General features: G+C 45.4%; 1 protein-coding gene across 2 annotated transcripts in view; it reads left to right on the top strand.

Annotated features, from left to right (window-relative positions):
• LOC116430833 (uncharacterized) overlaps positions 1 to 19,012 on the top strand; it is a 249,049-nt gene that overhangs the window by 219,666 nt on the left and 10,371 nt on the right. Inside the window, exons 2-6 of one of the 2 annotated variants that reach the window (XR_004235798.2) lie at positions 4,195 to 8,324; positions 11,975 to 12,100; positions 12,614 to 13,011; positions 13,591 to 13,701; positions 14,437 to 14,463. Coding sequence is in view for 1 of the 2 variants with exons in the window: in XM_031985452.2 (XP_031841312.1) it covers positions 4,195 to 8,324; positions 11,975 to 12,100; positions 13,591 to 13,701; positions 14,437 to 14,623 (4,554 nt within the window). In the remaining variant the exon portion in view is untranslated. Of the gene's footprint in view, positions 1 to 4,194; positions 8,325 to 11,974; positions 12,101 to 12,613; positions 13,012 to 13,590; positions 13,702 to 14,436; positions 14,624 to 19,012 lie in introns of those variants that run through there. The other variant, XM_031985452.2, reaches the window with a different exon arrangement.

Consider the following 19,012-nt stretch of genomic DNA (forward strand, 5'->3'; position numbering starts at 1 on the left):
TTACGAAGGAAGCGGTTCCTCGCATTTAAGTCTGCTTTCCACATGTCGTAGACTTGTAACTTATGCGCGTACATATGGAGACGTAAGTGCCTGATGCGGTCAGTCTCGCCGCTTGGCCACCTCCAGCACGGGTAGGATTTTGTCCTCTCGCGAGCCGCGCCGCAAAAAGTGTAAATTATCGCGACGGTGGGAAGGCTCGCGGTAGTAACGCATCGCAACGAGACATTGCCGGAAGTACCCGGAGATTTACTATTTACCCTTAATTGTAATGCTCGCGAAGCTGTTACCGATCCCTATCATTCTGCAGCTGAAGTCAACACGTTGCGTTTCCTACGGGAAATCTTTAACGAACCGTGTGTCCTCGAGATTATCTCTGTACGCAATCGTTTCAACTTATTCTAATATCTTTCTCTATTTCTGTCTCACTGATATCGTGCGCGCATACCTTGTATCACGAAATAATATCTGATTTTTCCCAGACAGCAATTAGTTATAGTGATCGGTTTGGTAAATAAAAGAAGGCACTTGAAATCTTCGATATCACTTATTTCCAGTGTTGAACGTTTACACGTTCGTTTTTCAACGTCATCGGCAAAATTGCACGAAACTGTTTACATTTAACCGCTCAAGGTGAGAAATATTTGCGCTCGGCGAAAGAAATGAGATTTTTCAGGATAGATTGATACGTTTGCCCCTTTTTCACGCCGTTATTTGCACTGTTTGCCCGATAATGCAGAAGGTATGTTTTGCTGGCGAAACATCGCTGGGCGTGAATCTCGGTTCGCAAACAGAATCGTGGAAAAATGGTGGCGGAGCCTTCGGGATTGGTTATCTGGCCGCGACGAGCAGTTGCGACTTCTTTTATTTCTGGATGCTTATAAGGAAACCGGTACCGTGTAATTACCTTGAGATACCGCTACAGTGTTATCACACCCTTTCCTCCTTTTCTCTTTGTTGTATCGGGCGACGAGATAGAGATCTCTCCTCGTCTGTCTTTATATAGCGGTTTGACCCGAGACCTTGACACTTGACTTCGGCCGTATCCTTTCTTCATTGAAGGAGACCGTTAGCTTCGGTGGCTCACAGAAGGGTGACTCTGCTTCCCTTCCTCGAAACTGTTACAACGCGTACAACGGCTTTGCGTATAGTACGGTAAACACGTAGTACATGGTAGTTATAGGTTTAAGAAAAAGTAAAGAATTCATAGGAAATCACAGATCAAACCATTGGAAATTGTATCCAATGATTTCAATATGCTTTTCTTTAAACGTTTGTGATCCTTTGATACTTAGAAGTATGGTTCTTTATGCTTTTTAGCAGTGTCCACATAGTTGTCGGAATTTAAGGAAAATATATCCTTTTACTTAAAATATCTGTAATTCTTTGAAATATTGATAATGGATCCTTACGATATTTAGAATACTATATACATTCCATGGTAAATGGTAAGTACATATAACTTTGGATTTGATATTTCTACTGTAATATCTATAAAAAAGTTAGCGTGGTACATCTTTGTGTATGCATTTATAAATATATTCTTGCACTGTCAGCTTTTCCTTAACGATACGGCAGTGTGCCAAGCGATTGTTAAAAATGCTGGCCAGTATCTGATCGGAAGTTCAAGTACGATAAACGGGCCCTGAACTCCGAAGCCACTAACGGTACCATCGAATCCTTTCTCTTTCTATTGCCGTTGTATCTGCAATCACGATGAAAGTCTTCCTCTTGTCTACAAGCACAGACTGACTTGACCCGAGACCCTGGTACTTGATCAACCAAATTCTTTTCTTACAACCCGCTCCGGCCGTTCGCTGTCGTCGATGTTAATCGTTTGTACGGATAATTGTCGCTGTCACGCCGCGCCGATAACGTAAAATCAATATCGTGTCTCCAACGTCGGAGACCGCCTAACTCACTCGTTCCGTATCTGATCTCATTCAGCCTCTCATCGACTAATTAATCCACACCTCTCGTTCCATCGAATAAAATACAGCTTTCCTCGGAATATTCAAAATTCCACATTTCTATTCTATCTTCGCTATCCTTACACGTTACGTTAGAAATATAAAATTTATTTTTAAATCTGATGAAACATTAAGTAACATTTTATTAGAATCACGTATACTGATACGCGAATTTACTTATTTCTTATTTACCATTGCTTACACGGGAGTAGTTAATTTGATGTACGTAATAAATGTATCTAATGAAACCTCTTCCTATTCATGAAACGTCAATAAAACCTTTAATGGCGGCCGATTTCTAACAATGCCGTTGTGGAGTCAACAGAGCGCCGGGTAATAGAGGACACGATGTAATTGGAACGCGTCTTACCTATCAGCAGGATACTCACCGATTAGTCATAGTCTCCGTTTAACCGTCGATTCGACACTGATCGATTCTAACGGTGCTCCAAATCTCGCGTGCGCGCCGCTCGCACGAATTTGACGTGAGATTTTAATCCTGATCGTGACTCCGGGGAATTTCACCGGCGTGACGGGGTCGAACGAAGAGGCAACAGGCGCAAAGAAACAAACATTCGTCGCGTACGGAACCGTGAAGCTAACGGTACAGGGTCTCTCTGGAACCCTGGAAAGAAAGAAGGAGGAGAAGAGAAAAAAATAACAAGACCAACCAGCCATCCGCGACCCCGATGAACGTCCCGTTCTTTTAAGGACTGCCTTCTCGCTGATTCGTTCTCATTCACGTTCCGTTTATCCTCCTCAACCGGGCCGCGACGTGTGTAATGTAAATGGTATCCCGTGTACATCACTGAGTTGATACGTACATTGATAATTAATCGAAGTGGAATATTTGAGTGGAATATTTGAATACGTAATAGGAGCGGAAAACCTGTTTCTGCTATCAAATTTACAACCGAGAAGAGTCTCTTTCTGTCGAAACCGAACGGAGATTGAGGAAAACCGAGGATAATATTTAAGTAATGCATTTCAAGTAATTCGTGAATCGCATTCCCGATGTAACTATTACAATTTTTATGTAATACATCTGCGTGTAATAGCTTTCATATCAGAAACGCGAAGCACTTGCGGCGCGTTCATTGTTACCGTAAACCGGGATTTAACGACGTGATTAGCGTAGGTGAAACCCACCGCAACGCCTTCTTTATGATCCGGGAGGTTCCATTGAAATTTAAATGTCAGCGGAATATGGTCAAACGGTTAATTTACATTATTCAAATTATGTTGTTTTAACGTTTGAAAAATTGCGCGCTGTACCCGAGGTATGATATTCGATCGGGGACATTATCGAGAGAAATCGTATCGTGTGATCGAATTGATGTAACGATTATCCGTTGTCGGCCGCTTCTCGATGCATTGTTACAGATCCGTTTACATTATCCGAACTTTCCCTTTACGAATAATGCCGGAACGAAACGGCGTTGCATGTCGTGATTATACGGCGGCGCACTACTGCGGCCAATTATTCACATCGAGATCAGTGAACACCGCGGACGCTCCGTTATTGCTCTATAATTCTATGTAAACACATTCAAGCCGATTGCCTGGTAACCGACGCGCATAATAAAGACGTTGCTCTGAGGAATGTCTAATGATTAGCGCCGTGGTCCCGTTGTAATTGAATTAACCACACGTTGATATTCGGTTTGTCCAAACGGCCGCTTTAAATCACGAACAATGTGATCGTTCAAGCACGATTCAATCTTCGTAACAGTATAAACACTCAATAAAGTGGAAACATTTGCCATTTACGGTGATGTTTCACTTACTCTTTCTCACAGCTTAACATTTTCCCATAATAGTCCATGGAAATGAAATAAAAACTAAATTATGCGTTAATTAAAGTTCTTCCTCGCAGAATTAGACAGATAAAAGTATTTCTACTCGCTCTAATTAGACTACAAATTATAGACTGGGAATTTAAAGAACACAAGAATCCAGGAACGAATAATGCATAAATTTCATTCTATTCTAGTCTTTGTATATTACATAAAAAGAAATGTATTCTGCACAGAGTTCCACAATCTACTCCCAACAAATGAAAATTAGATTCAATAGACATTTCTTATCAACAAAATATACCGAGCCTTATTTTCACAAGTCAAACATTTCACAAGATAACCGAAATTCCCCTACCCACAAGACCCGTTACCTTCGCCAGTAGGGTCAGTCGGTTCATCGGCTCACTTCCTCAAATATTTGCTTCCAGATTCTTCGGCGGCCGATCACCGGCAGGGTCGCATGTCCCTTCAGACCGAGCTACCGTCGTCGAAGGCGAAGAGGGAGCAAGCTCTGCGCAGCATCCTCGCAGCGAGGAGGCGACAGATCTTGAGCCAGCGACCGATCGAGGCGCGGAATCTGAGTCGCGCGGTGAGACCGGCCGAGGCCGGGGCGAAGGACCCGCCGGACGTGTTGGAGGCCCAGGAAACCAGGCACGGGATGTACGTAACAGCATCCGGTGACGGGAAGGCGGAGCTGGCGATCGAAGAGGAGACGTCGGATTCACCCGCAAGGATTATCGTGGAAGAACCAAGGAAAAGGGACTCGCCTCTGATCGAATTCGAAAGAGAAGGCGGGCAGGTGTCGGAGCCAACGATCCCTAGAAAACCGAGCAACGAGAGCAGCTCGACGGCGTCGAGCCTCGGCGTGGAGGGCAAACCGGCCTCCGGTAACACGAGAAGCAATTACACGATAAGCCATAGAAATTCCTCTTCGACGCCGTCCTCCCCGACGTCTTCATCGACTGTCGGGACGAAGGCACCGGATACGGACGCTCGCAAAAGGAACATCGTCTCGATGTCCGAGTCTCTGTATAATTACTTCAGGCCGGTCGAGAGCAACATACCTGTCGAGGACATGACGCAGTTCCTCTACTTCGGCCAGAAGATCCAACCGGAAACGCAGAACGCGACCGGGAACGATTCGACGGAAGCCACGCCGACGGCATCGACCGCACCTACCACCTCTCGCAGGAGGTACTCCGCGAAGAGGTACGGCGGCACGAGTACGCCGGCACCGGCGCGGCTCGACGAGATCGCAAACGAGGCGGTGGAGAGGCAGATCGAGAAAAGCAAGCCGTCGAAGCTGAAGAACGCGTTCAGGAGCACGGAGAATGGTTTATATTACCGGAAGACCAGGCCGACGACGGACCCCACGATCGCGGCGAACGTAATCGCGACGATGGAGACAGGGCGAAACGCTACCGGCGATGGGGACACGGTTGGGGATCGGTCCCGCGACGATAACCCGTCCGCTCACGCCGTCGCTGCGCGGGACCAGCTGCGAGACCACGAGAGAGGAAGTGCCGCTACCCACGTGCTGCCCGCTGAAACGAGGAATGCGACCAACACGACCCAGATACCGTACCGGCGAACCGTTTCCGCGAACGCGTACGACCGGCCCGAGGAAAGTGAAATCGGTTTTCGGGATCGTCCCGCGGATATTGCGGCGTTGAACGGCGTGGAGGAGACGAAACCGAAGAGCACAGTCCGCAGGAAGAAAACGGACAATTCCTCTATGACTCTGAGCAACGAGAGCGTCACCGAGGAAGAACGCATACGAATGGACGCCGATGATACCGCCTCCACGCTGTCGGACGCGGAGATGTACGGCGATCATACGGAACAAAGGATAAGGAGGATCGACATCTACGACAGCGGGAGTACCTTCGATTTTTCCCGGAAGGCCGACTCAACCCTCGGGGATCAGGCTCGTTCGCTGAACCCCCGCGAGAGCAACAACATCGAGACCTCCACCTCTCGGGACAAGATCGGTCGCTCGACAACGGAACCGTTTCGAATCGTGTGGACATCACCGGAAACGTCTACCCTCCGGATAATCGTGACCGAGGGGAGTCCAGTAGAGGGGTTCGGGATTGACACGGCCGCCGTGGAGCGGTATACCGTTAAACCGGTCGATTCCGCGGAGGAACGAGTTCGCGTCGGCGCTTCCGGCGATGTTACCGCGAACGAACCACCGCCGTCGAGCGTGTCGGCCAGAACGAGCACGATCTCTGGCAGTACAGCCATGATCGAACGTGGTACGACGACGATGACGGAGACGAGCACGCCGAGGTCCAAGGTCCACAGACATCGGGAACAGAAGCATCGGACGGAGAAGGATAAGGGAGCCAGCGAAGGGAATCGGGATCAGGAGCAGCAGCAGCAGCAACAGCAGCAGCAACAGCAGCATCATCGACATCAGGAACAACAGCAGCAGCACGTGTACGCTTACACGATAACGAACGTGACGCGGCTATTGCGCAACTACACCGGACCTGGGTTAAGCAGAGAGGAACAAGGAGGCAGCGAGCAGGGCACCGGTACGACCGAGATAACGACCGGATCAGCGCAGCGGCGTCAGCCACCGCCGCCGTCTCTTCTTCTGCTTCCTCGTGCCGGTAGTGGTATAGAGGCGGGCCGAGCGCCGGCGGAACTCAGTGCCGGCACGACCGTCGAAGCAGTCGCAGCCGGTGGTGGATCGTCCGCTGCCCAGATACTGGTGGGGGAACGCCAGAGGAAAGTCGTTACAGTCGCGGCGCAGCCGGAGGAACGCGCGGTCAGCCGAGCACAGCCGCAGCTGACCGTAAACAAGAGCAGCTCGAGGCCAAGCGGCAAACCGACGGAAGTGTTGAACAGCGGCAACGGGGGCGGCCGGGGTCCCGTCCGATGGAATCACGCAAAGCCGAGGAACACTGACCTCGAGGGCTCTTTCGGGGACAGACGGTTCCTGAGGAAGTCGGCGAGCGCGGTGCTCAATCAACGGATCGGAGCAGGCTTCGACGAGGACGCTGCTGGCTCCACCGCGGTGAACAAGAGGCGCAGGCCGACGACGAATGGACAGACCGGGGCTTCCGGCAGTCGGAGAGTGAAAGGGGGGAAGCTGCTGGAAGAGAACCGTTCGAACGAACGACCGGTGAACGGGTCGTCGGATTGCGGGAAGAAGGATGATGAGGCGGAAGTACGCGGCGACGGTGTACCAGTGAATCGCACCGCGGTGGTGAACGCAGCTGGGAACATGACAGTGGCGGATAGTGTCGCGATGGAGCAAAAATCGTTCCTCAGCACGGCTGCTGCCGAACCGGTCGATCCGACTACACCCCGAACAGCTTCCAACGGCATGAAGTTAGAAGAACGGGCTAACGTTACAGAGCCGGTGACTCCGGTCGCGAGGACAGATGCCAAAGACCAATTAAACGCGTCGCCGAGTGAAAACGAAAGTGCGCCCGCGAGCGGGAGTAAAGTGTCCGTTGGGGATAGCGCGGTGGCGGCGGTGGCCGCGGTGGATAATAGCGCCGAGAACGGAAGCGGTTCGTCGACCGTGACAGTGACCGCGGCGGTCGAAACGACTGAGCCCAAAGAAACGACGCCGACCACGACACCGATCCCGCCGCCAGTTTTTCCAGTTACACCCAGAATAATCACGGAAACGGCTCGGCCGCCGGCCGACAACGAGACTTTCACCTTAAACCCTACGGAACCCGTCGGCCAGGCGGCCGATAACGAAACCGCGAGCAAGCCTTTCAACATGGCGAATTCGGAGTCGAAGAATGCCACCGCTGCACCGGAAGCTCCTACGACGCCGATCACCACGGTGCAAATAGAAATATCTACGATGCCACAGGACCAAAGCACGTCGGATTCGGTGACCTTATCCTCGACCTCTGCGTCGGTCGATCCCCGGAAACGCGTGTCCGGGGAAAGATCGCCGGAAGTGAGGGCCCGAAATTTGTCCGACAAGTCGAAAGACAAAGACGATGTTCTGCCTATAATGCACTTGTACAATACTTCGGATATATTCAACGGTAGCGGTCCGATGAACTCGTTCTCCCGTGGAACGGAACGGCGAGTGGAGCTTCCGGTGCACCCGAAGAGCGAGGTTTCCGGAACGACCGAGAAAGTCAACGACACGATCGCGCCGAAAAGCGGAGCGAATGACTCTAACACTCGTGTTCCCGTTACGGAAAGGAAGGACAGACACGAGGAGAGTCGTGAAACGTCAACCCAGGTCCCGCCGACGGGCCCTGGCAGAGGGCCCGTGAATGGAGGGAACCGGACCAGGCACAGGCCGGTCTATCATCACGCGATCCTGCCGGAGTACAATGTGTCCGTGTACCCGGACGAACTGAACAGGACGTTCTTCGAGACCGGACTGATATCGGTCAGTCACAGGGAGTCGGTGAATATCAGTGAAGTGATATCGAAGCGACACGATGGCGACGCGATCGCGTCCCAGGAAACCGTCGCCGTGGTCAGCTACATCCTGGCGACCCTCGTCGTATTCCCCATCGCCGTCGGCGTTGGCCTCATTCTCAGAAGACTGATACTTAGGAATCGTAAGGTGAGTGGACGTCCCGGACATCCAGGTCGTAGGGACATGTCTTTTCTGTCTCGCCGTGCCGGTTGTAGAAAGTACGCCTCGTATCTCCTCCGCGTATGCATATATAATATAGGTCGTTGAATGAAAGTGGTCTTGTGATCTTCGGTGCTGGTTCGGTGCCCAGACTCCGCGCGTGAAAGTTCGACGAGGTGGAGGAATAAGGTTGGTGTCAGTGACCTCCTTACTTTTGAGATCGCCACGATTTTTCGAGACGCGTCCGTCCATTTTTCTTCCTGGCGTTCGGTGCTCGGTGGCTGCGGTTCAGGCCTTGATAGAGGATCTTTGATAAACGTAGCTGGGTGTATATGAAAGGTTTTTTTTTCTCGTCACATTTGTAAACTGTACGAATACTTTTTTTGAGTTATTTGGTATAAGAATGCAATGATTGTTATAATGTTATTCGACTTTTTATTTTTTCGTTCTCTTCATAGGACGAAAAAGAGGAAATCTAAGAGATTTTAAAAAATTTCTTTTGAGATTTTTTCAAATGTGCTTTCAGTTTAAGAATAATTTACGGTGAAAAAAGTGGGAAAATGATTAGTCAAATTATTGAATAGAACGTTTCTCTTTTTTACTTCGGTTTCCAATGTATTTTCATTTCAAAGTTACAAGAGTAGCAGGTACATGTCCTTGAACTCGAATTACAGTACAAAATTGCAGAAAAACAACATTCTAGGTACACCATCCATTTTCCGCGAACTTCATCTGTTTTCCGGAACTTGATAGATTCCTCGCACTCGATTTCGGAGTAATTACATTTTTATATCCGCAGTAGTTCACAATTTCATTAATATCAAGAAATTGCCCATAACTTCATGAAGATTTCCTACTTCAAATTGCATCGATTTCAAGCATCGAAACGAATTAAAATATCAATACCCCCACAGTTTTCATATTAAATTTCGAAATATCGTCGACAGCATCGGCGCAAGTCCGATTCACAACTACGCACATCAGTTTCTAGGTCAAACCGATCAAAACAGAAGTATGACGAAACCTTTCGCCGAACCCGAGGAATTTTAATATTACAAGACATTAGCGACGAATTGATCAGGTGAATCACAGCGCCCGCCGACCCTCTCGCAGAAGGAAGAACGGTCGAAATGATACCCTTGAACCGTTGAACCTTTCATTTTTATTGGCCACGATTCCCTCGGTCTCGGTTTCCTCTCGGCCCTGCTGACCGAGAACGTTCTCCGCTGCCGGCAAAAACGTTTGATTTATGAGCATCGGTACTGTAAACCGTATCTGTCCGATGATCGCTAAATCGAAACGCAAATCGTACGGCGGTGCCACTTATGTACCGTTACGCGGCAACGCGGATTATCATTGAGCTCGGAGCATTTATCATTCGGCCATTAACCGAGAGAAATGAGAGAGAAAGAGAAAGAGGCCGTCGTGTAATCTTTGCAGTATGGTCTCGTGTTCGCGGATGGTCAGGTTCGAGTCGTTCGGCGATTAGCTTCAAAGCACCCGCGTTCGGAACGGTTTTGCGCATGAGGAATTAATCGCACCCTGGGTATCGGCGGCGCTAAGTTCAAGTTGGCGAGCACTCCGTGGATCATCGGGGCCCCTCGAGCGTATTGAATGAAGCGTAATGAAAGATCGCTACTTCCGATGAAAATGGCGCGGCTGTTGGGTAACTGGCGCTTTCAAGTGCCTTGTTAATGGCGTTCTTCAGTTCCGGTGCGAGAAGATTCCTGCGCGCGATAACCGAACTTCGATGTCTGGCTACATCTGCTTATTCTTTTCGTTGTATCCTTGTTACGTTAGATAATGCTTCCACAGTAAACCATAATTATTTGCACGATAGACGTTTGGGTTTTTACGTTTTACGCGTGCTGTTTGTGTGTGAATGGCAACGATGTTTACTTCGTGCCATTCATCAGTATATAATATGTATAATATACCTATCTACAAAATATTTGTTATACAGAAATGAACATTAGTAAACCGTTTAACTAGGCATTATTCAGCAGTGCAATGCTTTCATTTCCGAAAAATAATGTTTCCACTCTCGAATGATCGGTGTTCTTTGAACAGTCACTGCGCTACGTTTTAGATACGCTCGAAGCATCGGTAATGTAAATTCAACGTTGCGGCGCGTACTTATATGTCGCTCTTTGAAAAAACTTGTCGGCCCTGATCTCGTGCCGTAATTCGGTCGTCGATCGATCTACGGGATTCGCGAAGGTCCGCCACTGACTCACCGGGTATCGACAATTATGATCGCTAGGTTCACCGTGTGACGCATATCACCCGGTGTCTTCCTTCGGGCGGGAATGCGGCGTGACATCCCATCGTTAGATCCATCGGACAGTATAATGCCTCGACGTAATGAGAAAATAAATACGGAATTACATAATGCGAGGATAGCTCGCGGCATTGTTCTCGTTAAGCGTCTAATCGCGTGACGGGTATACAAAATGCATTCATTATTTTTCGAGGGAAATAATGAACAAAATTCGACTCGCTTATTTTAACCCGTGAAAACATTTCCATTCGCGATGCTGTCGCGCGGAAGTATTGTATTCCCTGTTGTCAGTAGGGTCGAGTAAGATATATTCTCTGCGGCTGACACGCGTTACTGTCATCGATGCTCGTCGAACGTCTTTGAGAGATCCCCGTGTGTGGGGGTTACATTGATTTGTAGAAGTATTTGGGACAAGTCGAGTATTTTTAGCGCAACCGGCCGTAAAAATCGGGGACATAAATTTCTGGTTAACTGGACATTCACGGGTTTAAGCTTGCACGGTGGTACAAAGGGTCACGTGGACGTAAAAAAAAAGGAAAAAGTGTCGGGGCAGAAAGAATGGAGAGGTGCAAGGGCCAAATAAATAGACGGCGGGCAAACCCGTTTTAAGGCTCCGAAAAGAATACTTACGCCCGTTCAGTTTGATATTACGTTCGAAAATTCAAGAATGGAAGAAGAGGAGTAGAATGATCTCGTCGCGGTTGAAAGGGAGGAATTTAAAAATGAAGGTAAAGAACTTCGATACAGCCAGAATGTTCGATGTACGCGTAAATACGGACGTTAATGTATTGCTCTTTACATTGTAAGCTAGATACAAGTTTCATGGATTGAAGTCGACTGAGCGATATTCGCGTCAAAAAGTTGCAGATCAATGTTCATTTCTCGGCGACAGTGAACGAGTCTTAAACAGAAGCGCAAACGAAGCATGCGCGACATTAAACGAACCACACGAGTTCTTCTTCGCGCGTCGTTCACAAGTAAAAAAACAAACAGTCGCATATTTCTCCGCACGTTTGCGTCAAAGCTATTCGTCGTTCTTTTCTTTTTTTCCTTTATCAGTCTTACGACGTTCGACGACTGTTTTGCATATTTTCAAGACCACCGAGTCAGCGTTATCTTGCAGGATTCGTGTTCGCCGTGGTGTCAAAACGAATTGTCTTTCACAAGGGAACGGTGAGGAGTTCATCGGAACGTTTAATAAAATAAGACGACCGGTTAAATTGCGTTCGCGTGTTGTCGACTACGAGTATTCTGACGAAAATCATTGACAGAGAGATGGATTATGATTGAACTGAAATGTGTGGCGAAGTTTTTCGCGATATCGGCGCGCCGTGTAATCACGTTAATTTCACCGCAGGTGCTCGAAGAGTCGGACACATCGTCGGAGATAAGTTGCCGGAAGGACGCGTTGAACCTTGAAAACGGTGACTTCAAAACCTCCATCGAGAAGGCGATCACGAAACTGCCGAGGATACAACACTTGGTAAGCGTACGCTCAGCGTTTTATACTTTGTAGGTTTAATTACTGGTATTAGTCCGTCGTTTCTTGTACTCTGTAATTATTTATTAAATCAAATACGTATCACCTTGTATCTTTGACACCGATCATTAATTCCGGATATCAAGTTACACAAGTCACTTACATGAATACGACTAAAATATTGATTTTAAGAATCACGTGGATTTTATAGAAGTGTAGTTTATGCAACGCAGCTATCGTGGGAAGATTAATAGCCTTAACAATGAAAAGATTATTTGAATATCCGTGGATGATTTATTAATAATTCAGTCCCGGACTCTTTTTTGTGGCTTTCGTTATGAAGAGAAGTATTGCGTGGGTAGCGTACCGTTTATATTTCTGCAAGGTTACAGTCTTAATCGATGCAATTGAGTATTGTACACTTATAAACGTTGAAACACGTCGTTTTGTAGTTTAATTTTGGAGAGTAAATTGATTGTTGGTTCTATTGTATCCGTTAACTTTCTTTCGACCCAGTTGCAGTTGGCGTATCGATGTTAACGGCGAATAGTTGTACGGTTAACAGCGTACAAATCAGTTATAGTTGAAGTCTAACATCGGCCACTAATTACGCCCTTATCTCGGGACCCATCGGGTAGTGATTACATCTCCAGCTGAGCAATTACATAAAGTACCAAAGCAATAGCTCACGCGAGCCTGATCGGTTTCAGTTTCTTTGTCAGCACTGTTGGCATAGTGAACTTGTAAACATTTATTTCGTGCGTCCAGAGTCCCGCACGTTTTAAAACAAAAACCGTTGTAACATTCGACTACCTTTCAATTAATGGAATGTTCGTACAGAAACAACCTCTCGAGAATTCAAAGCACAGAAAACCACGAACTCGATATTTCGCTGTTTATTCGATCTTTAAAAAGTAAGTAAACCACGGATCTTTGCGCATTTATGGGAAATTTAAGAATGCAAAATGCATGAAACGTATACGATATGAAAACGATATATAATATATTCAAAGTATTTTTATAGTACCTACTAAAGAAAATCTTTTTCTATTGTAATTCTATTTTTCGAATCACATCCTTAAACATTTCAATTTATATAGAGATCCGTAATCTAACAATACGTATACGATGAACGTAAATAATTACCGTTCGCAACACAATAACGCTTTTCTTCATTAAAAGAGAAGGTTAACAAAAATTTCAAATTATAAGTGAAGAAAATTGTGAACTTAATATTATGCTTTTAGTGTTTTTTTTATTTCAAGAGAATAATAAGTATGCAGTGAACGTAAATAATTACCATTCGCAATACAGTAACGCCTTTCTCCATTAAAAGAGAAGGATAACAAAAATTCAAAATTATAAGTGAAGAAAATCGTGAACTTGATATTATACTATTAGTCTTTTTTTTATTTCAAGAGAATAATAAGTATACAGCGAACGTAAATAATTACTGTTCGCGGCTGAGTAACGCTCTTTTTTTCCTCGCGCAGTGTCACGAAGCGGAGAAACCTCCGCCCCCGTCGTCGCAAGAATCCAGATGGGAGTTTCCTAGAGATAAGCTTAGGTTACAGACGGTCCTCGGGCAAGGAAACTTCGGCCAGGTAAGGCATTATTTTCTGCTTCGAGCGGAACAGAAACACCGAGCCCCGGTCCCGAGGCGGCCGCGTGATAATAAATCGTTGGACGTTAGCGCGAAACGTTCAGCGCTCGCAAAACCGCGAATTTTATCCTACGGCACGTCCTTGGAATTCTTGTGAACACGAGAAACGCGTTGCAACCGTTTCTGATTTTGATTAAATGCCCTTCTTTCGTTTCATCGAATCATTCGAATATATTACACTACATACTTCTCAATAATTTCTCGCGAATACCGAATTATTATCTGGATATCGTCTTATAGAAATACTCATTCCGAACTGTTTAAACATATTTCGTTCTGAGTATAATTTCACAAAGCCAAGAAATTGCCAGGTTCAGAAAGTACAAGGAAATTTTTAGAATATTCTGTGTTGGTTTCTAAATGAATAGAACCTTAGAAATTATGCAAACGATGATATGCTATAAAGTTGGCTATTGTTCAGTTACTGCTTCTTACATAAGAGCTTTAGGAATATTATTGTCTTCTCTGCGCGTCGTCACCGGTAACTCGAAAATGATTGAACGTTGAACCGATCTAAGTGTCCGTTGTTTGAATCTGTTACATCATTTCACATGAGAGGGGGACTGTTTAAGAATATTCTAAGCTGTGGTTAACTCCACCCCGGCGCAACGAACGGAACGCGCAATTAAAATGCTATTAGGGAGCAGCATTCACGTCTCATTTTTCCATCATCCAGGTCTGGAAGGCTGAAGCTGACGACTTGACCGGTCATCAAGGTACGACTCGTTTAGTCGCCGTCAAAACAGTAAAAGAGGGTGCTTCCGACCGGGAAAAGGAAGATCTTGTTCGGGAGCTCGAGATCATGCAACAGCTTGGCAGTCATCCGAATGTCGTGACTCTACTCGGTTGTTGTACTGAACAAGGTGAGCTTCGAGAATACTTTTATCTTTAAAAATCTTAATGTGTTTCCATTAATGATTTAACGTTGACACACGTTAAAATTTCTACTAAGTGCATTAATTGCGTATCATTTCGAACGAAATTCAAATTTTATTTATGAATTCTATTTTTATATGAATTGAGTTTTAATAAAAAATCACCGTAAAGATTCTGTCAATGAAGGAAACAATATTTTCATTTGAAACGTGCAATTATTGTTAGATAATCACGAGGAATGAGTAAATCGAAAAGCATCTAATTAATTTGTGCATTTAATATTATCAAGTCGAATAATTTATCATCATCAACCCTTTGATCCAAGCAGTTAAGTTATACTGCTGCTGTACTTATCTACTCACGGCTAAAAGTTATTTGCATTTTACGTTCGTTTTAATTGAAGAAACGTTGTAATTATGTAGTCATGTTAAACTGTGCGAGAGAACAGTTGACTATTAATTACGCATCCTCGTGGGGTCAAGAGTAGTTCTATCGAGAAACGTAATCCTCAACGGAGGCTGAGTTATTATAGCCCTCTTAAAAATGATTGCACCTCCGGTATGTTAATTTGCCACCGGTAACACGAGGATTCACTCTCGTTTTTGCAACCGCTTCTGACACCTTTATTCGCGACCGCACATACGAATCACTTAGGTTCGACCTTGCGTACACTAGACCCGTCGACGTAAAACTTTATAAAAACTAGTAGCGTCTTAAGTGCCGACTCGTTTACTGGGAACCCGTAGATCACTGCGACACGATGATTAAGTAATCAAGCTTTTCGATGAAGTTTATTTGTTTGAGTTCACGCCGAACGTGATATTCGACGGAAATTTGCCTCCCAAATATTTTTCTTGGAATTTCACCTTGGACGCTCGTCGGCCATCATTTTAATTTTTATATCTGTCAACTTGCCAAATTGAAATTATTTTTTTCGAGTTTAAAGTTAACATTTTAGAGTGGTCAAATACATTTTCTCAGCAATCGCAATTTATTACCCTTGAAATGCCCGATTTCCGAAGAAATCTGTAAACGTTCTGTTCGTTGTTTCCCAGAATTCTATCTCTTAAATTGATAAAGCAGGTGAGAATTTAGGATAGGTAGCCCGAGTGTTTGTTTCTGCATTAAAATCGAACGTGCTTCGATAGCTGTTTTTATCTCTGTCATAAAAACATTTTTTTTACTACTTTAATAGAGTGTGAAATACGGAATATGAAATGTTTGTTGTTAGTATTTGTTGTTGTTACTACTCGGCAATGACTACTCTTGTATTCCATAAAAGTGGTATTATGGATTCAATATAAGCGTGACAATCGACAAGGTTTCAGAATTTACATGCATTCCTTTGACCTCATCGGATTTCTCTGTATGATTGATTTCACTTTTTATAGAATCGCGCGTCCTTAAACGGTGTTAGAAAGGAAGCAGCTCGCACTACCCTGACACAGAGAGTTTCCTAGAAAAGCTGACCGTGTAAATATTATTTTACATTCAGTGTGCCCATGAAACGTGTAGCGATAACTGGTTTCGAACAGCAATCGCTTCTTAAATTGAGCTTTATCTTCTGACAAGCTGATGCATCTTTAATTATTTACGATTCCGTGTTTTCGACGCCGATTACATCGCCGTTAAACGTCGAGTCTATGCATATTGAAGTCATCATTAGGGAATCGCGCAAGGGAAGCATTCTTTGTCATTGAGTCAGCGACAGCCGTATATTTCTTTTTCGTGCGAACGTCAGGCGATCGGCAATCGTTTTTGCACGTGCGTGGTATTGTTTTGCAGATAAAGAGGTAGATCGATCGATAGTTAACTTCGCAGGATGCGACTGCTTACGCGCAATCATCTCGCATGTAATTGAGTAATGAATCTAGATAATGGCAATCGCGAGGTTAAAACTGACGTATTAATGAGCTCCGTGTAGTTGATAGTAACGAATTCATGAGAAACCAATTAAACGCGTCCTTTCCAGAATTGGGAACACAAGAAATCCTGGAATAAAGACCTGCTGTCTGAATATCGAAGGATAAACGTTACAGTCAAGCAATTATACTAATCAAAAATCAATTGTACAAATCCTCTACTGGAAATTTATTTACCTATAAAACGAGGTGCATGCTTATCTTCAAGTTGACACATCTGTCCGTTGCCATCGAGTATAATTGCAACGGAATAAATGGAGGTCTGACATGTCCAAATAGGATGGTTATATCATTATATACTCATTTACCGTAATAGGACATTAAATCAACTAATTGATAGGTTATTTTTGCCCTCTAACTTCTCCTCAATTATTGATTCTACGTCGCAATTCCACTCGAAATTGCATCGAATGGGGTAATTAAACGTGATTCAGCTGAAGATTCTCGGAACGAACAAACATTACGATATCTGTTTCGACATGCAATATGCGTTCTCCTTGTATCGTTTCTGACTTTTGTTTGCTTCTTAAAAAAAGATCAAGAAACAAAATATTCCAACAAAATTGTATAATAAGTCAGCTAAAAGAATCATTCCAAATAGCGTCTATTTCTCATACAAAAATACAAATATTTAACATTCTGTTCATTCTACACACATATGAACAGACATAGACCTCGCAGTGACAACATTGAAACCTTCTACGCGATTTCGTCCCGTTCTCTTGAGAATTTATCAAAATTCCTTTGTATCTCCATCGTTTGAACATTTCCAAATCGATCGTTGCTTCGAAAATAAAGAACTTGCGCGAAAATATTGCAATATTAGAATTTGGCTACTCGCAGACAGTTTGGTTGCCGACATAAGAGTTCACACCTTGACAATACGATATTACATATTTCGACGCGGTACAGCGTTTGCCGTTAGCGACAAATCTGTGCTTGAGACATCAAAACTGCGACGAGACAATCAGAAGTTTTAGTCGTGCCGTGGTTGAAGGGGGAGGCCCATTATACGTCTTTCGTTCGTGGCTCGTCGGTATCGTTGTTCTCATCGTATAAATTTCCATACGCGTCCCCACGGCGACGATCCTCATGGCACAATACGTCTATTAAGTCGGTGAAATGATCGCTCCTATGGGGCTCGCGGGCCAGAGAATACCGGCAACATCGATACGATCGTCCAGAATCCCCGGTCGATCTGGATTTGACGTCGGGCCGGCGGCTTCCCCCGCTATTTATGCGTGCGCTACCCTTTTTCGCGATTGTATGCTAATGCGCCGGCGGAACTCGTCTAGCAATAACATGAAATTTCGTCCCTTCTTCGTGGAACGATTTTTTCGTGGTTTCTCTTTAAAGGGACGCTTAGAAAAACCCGGTGATTTGTTCTTACGGGGTTCCGTTAAATCTTCCCCGAGCGCCGTGAATATCAGACGGTTCGAGGCAATCCGGTCGGTTCCGTTTGCTGAATGTCGTTAGAGAATCGGCCCGGTAATGGCCAAGAAACCTGGAACAGCGTACGTGATCGGAAAAAGTAAGCGCAAATTGATAAAAGTGAAGTGTGTCCTGCCGGTGATAGTTACTTGCTTTATTGCGACGGCAGGTATACGTAATATGAAAAGCAAGAGGAGCGTGCACAGGAATATTCAATAGAAACGAAGTATTGTTTATGTGCATAAGGAATGAGTTCGTTATTACTGCCTCGCGAAAATGCATCGAATACAAATGCAGTTTTTACCAGCATGCGAAAAAAGATACTCAAATGTTCCTCGTCAAAGTCTCGATCCTTCGCTCTTCTATCGTATTATCATTCTTCGATCTAAGTAACTTTGACCGTATGTCCGTCGAGAATTTTCGTAAACGCATCCTCGTGCTCGATGGAAGCTCCCAAATTTGCAATGGTCGTGAGCAAAATTCATTTGGACAAGACGATTCCGATAATTGTCGACGATGATTAAGTGCCTTGGAAGATGTATTTGCCTTCGGCGCATCTTCCTGAAGGATCTTCGACTTCGTTTCGCTCGCATAGAAGAAGAAACACGGGTCGCGGGGACCTCCTCGCAAGATTTACGGCATCTGAATTTCTGCCCCCGCTCGGCCCCCGTACCCCGCCCCCGTATTTATCGTTTCGGCTCCGGTGGGCGCGCTCAGATTCCTCTCGAGCGACGTTTTCGTCCCTTGACGCCCGACTCTCGTCAAAAGGGTGCCCTCTCGCGCGCCCTTCCTAACGACTCACGACGAGAAACAAAAATCCTTCGATCCCTGTCGAAGGCCAAACGCATATACAGGGTGTTTCATAAAATCGGAGAGCGGTCATGGACACGCGAGAATAATTAAGGTCAACGGGGGCATCCGGCGGACGATACATTCGAAACAAACGAGACGACAATACTCCCCCGAAAAATACAGAAATTTATCGAGATTAAAGATTCTTTATTACTCCGGCGCACGATTTCC

The sequence above is a fragment of the Nomia melanderi genome, chromosome 5, assembly GCF_051020985.1.
Source record: "Nomia melanderi isolate GNS246 chromosome 5, iyNomMela1, whole genome shotgun sequence".
Classification (NCBI taxonomy): domain Eukaryota; kingdom Metazoa; phylum Arthropoda; class Insecta; order Hymenoptera; family Halictidae; genus Nomia; species Nomia melanderi.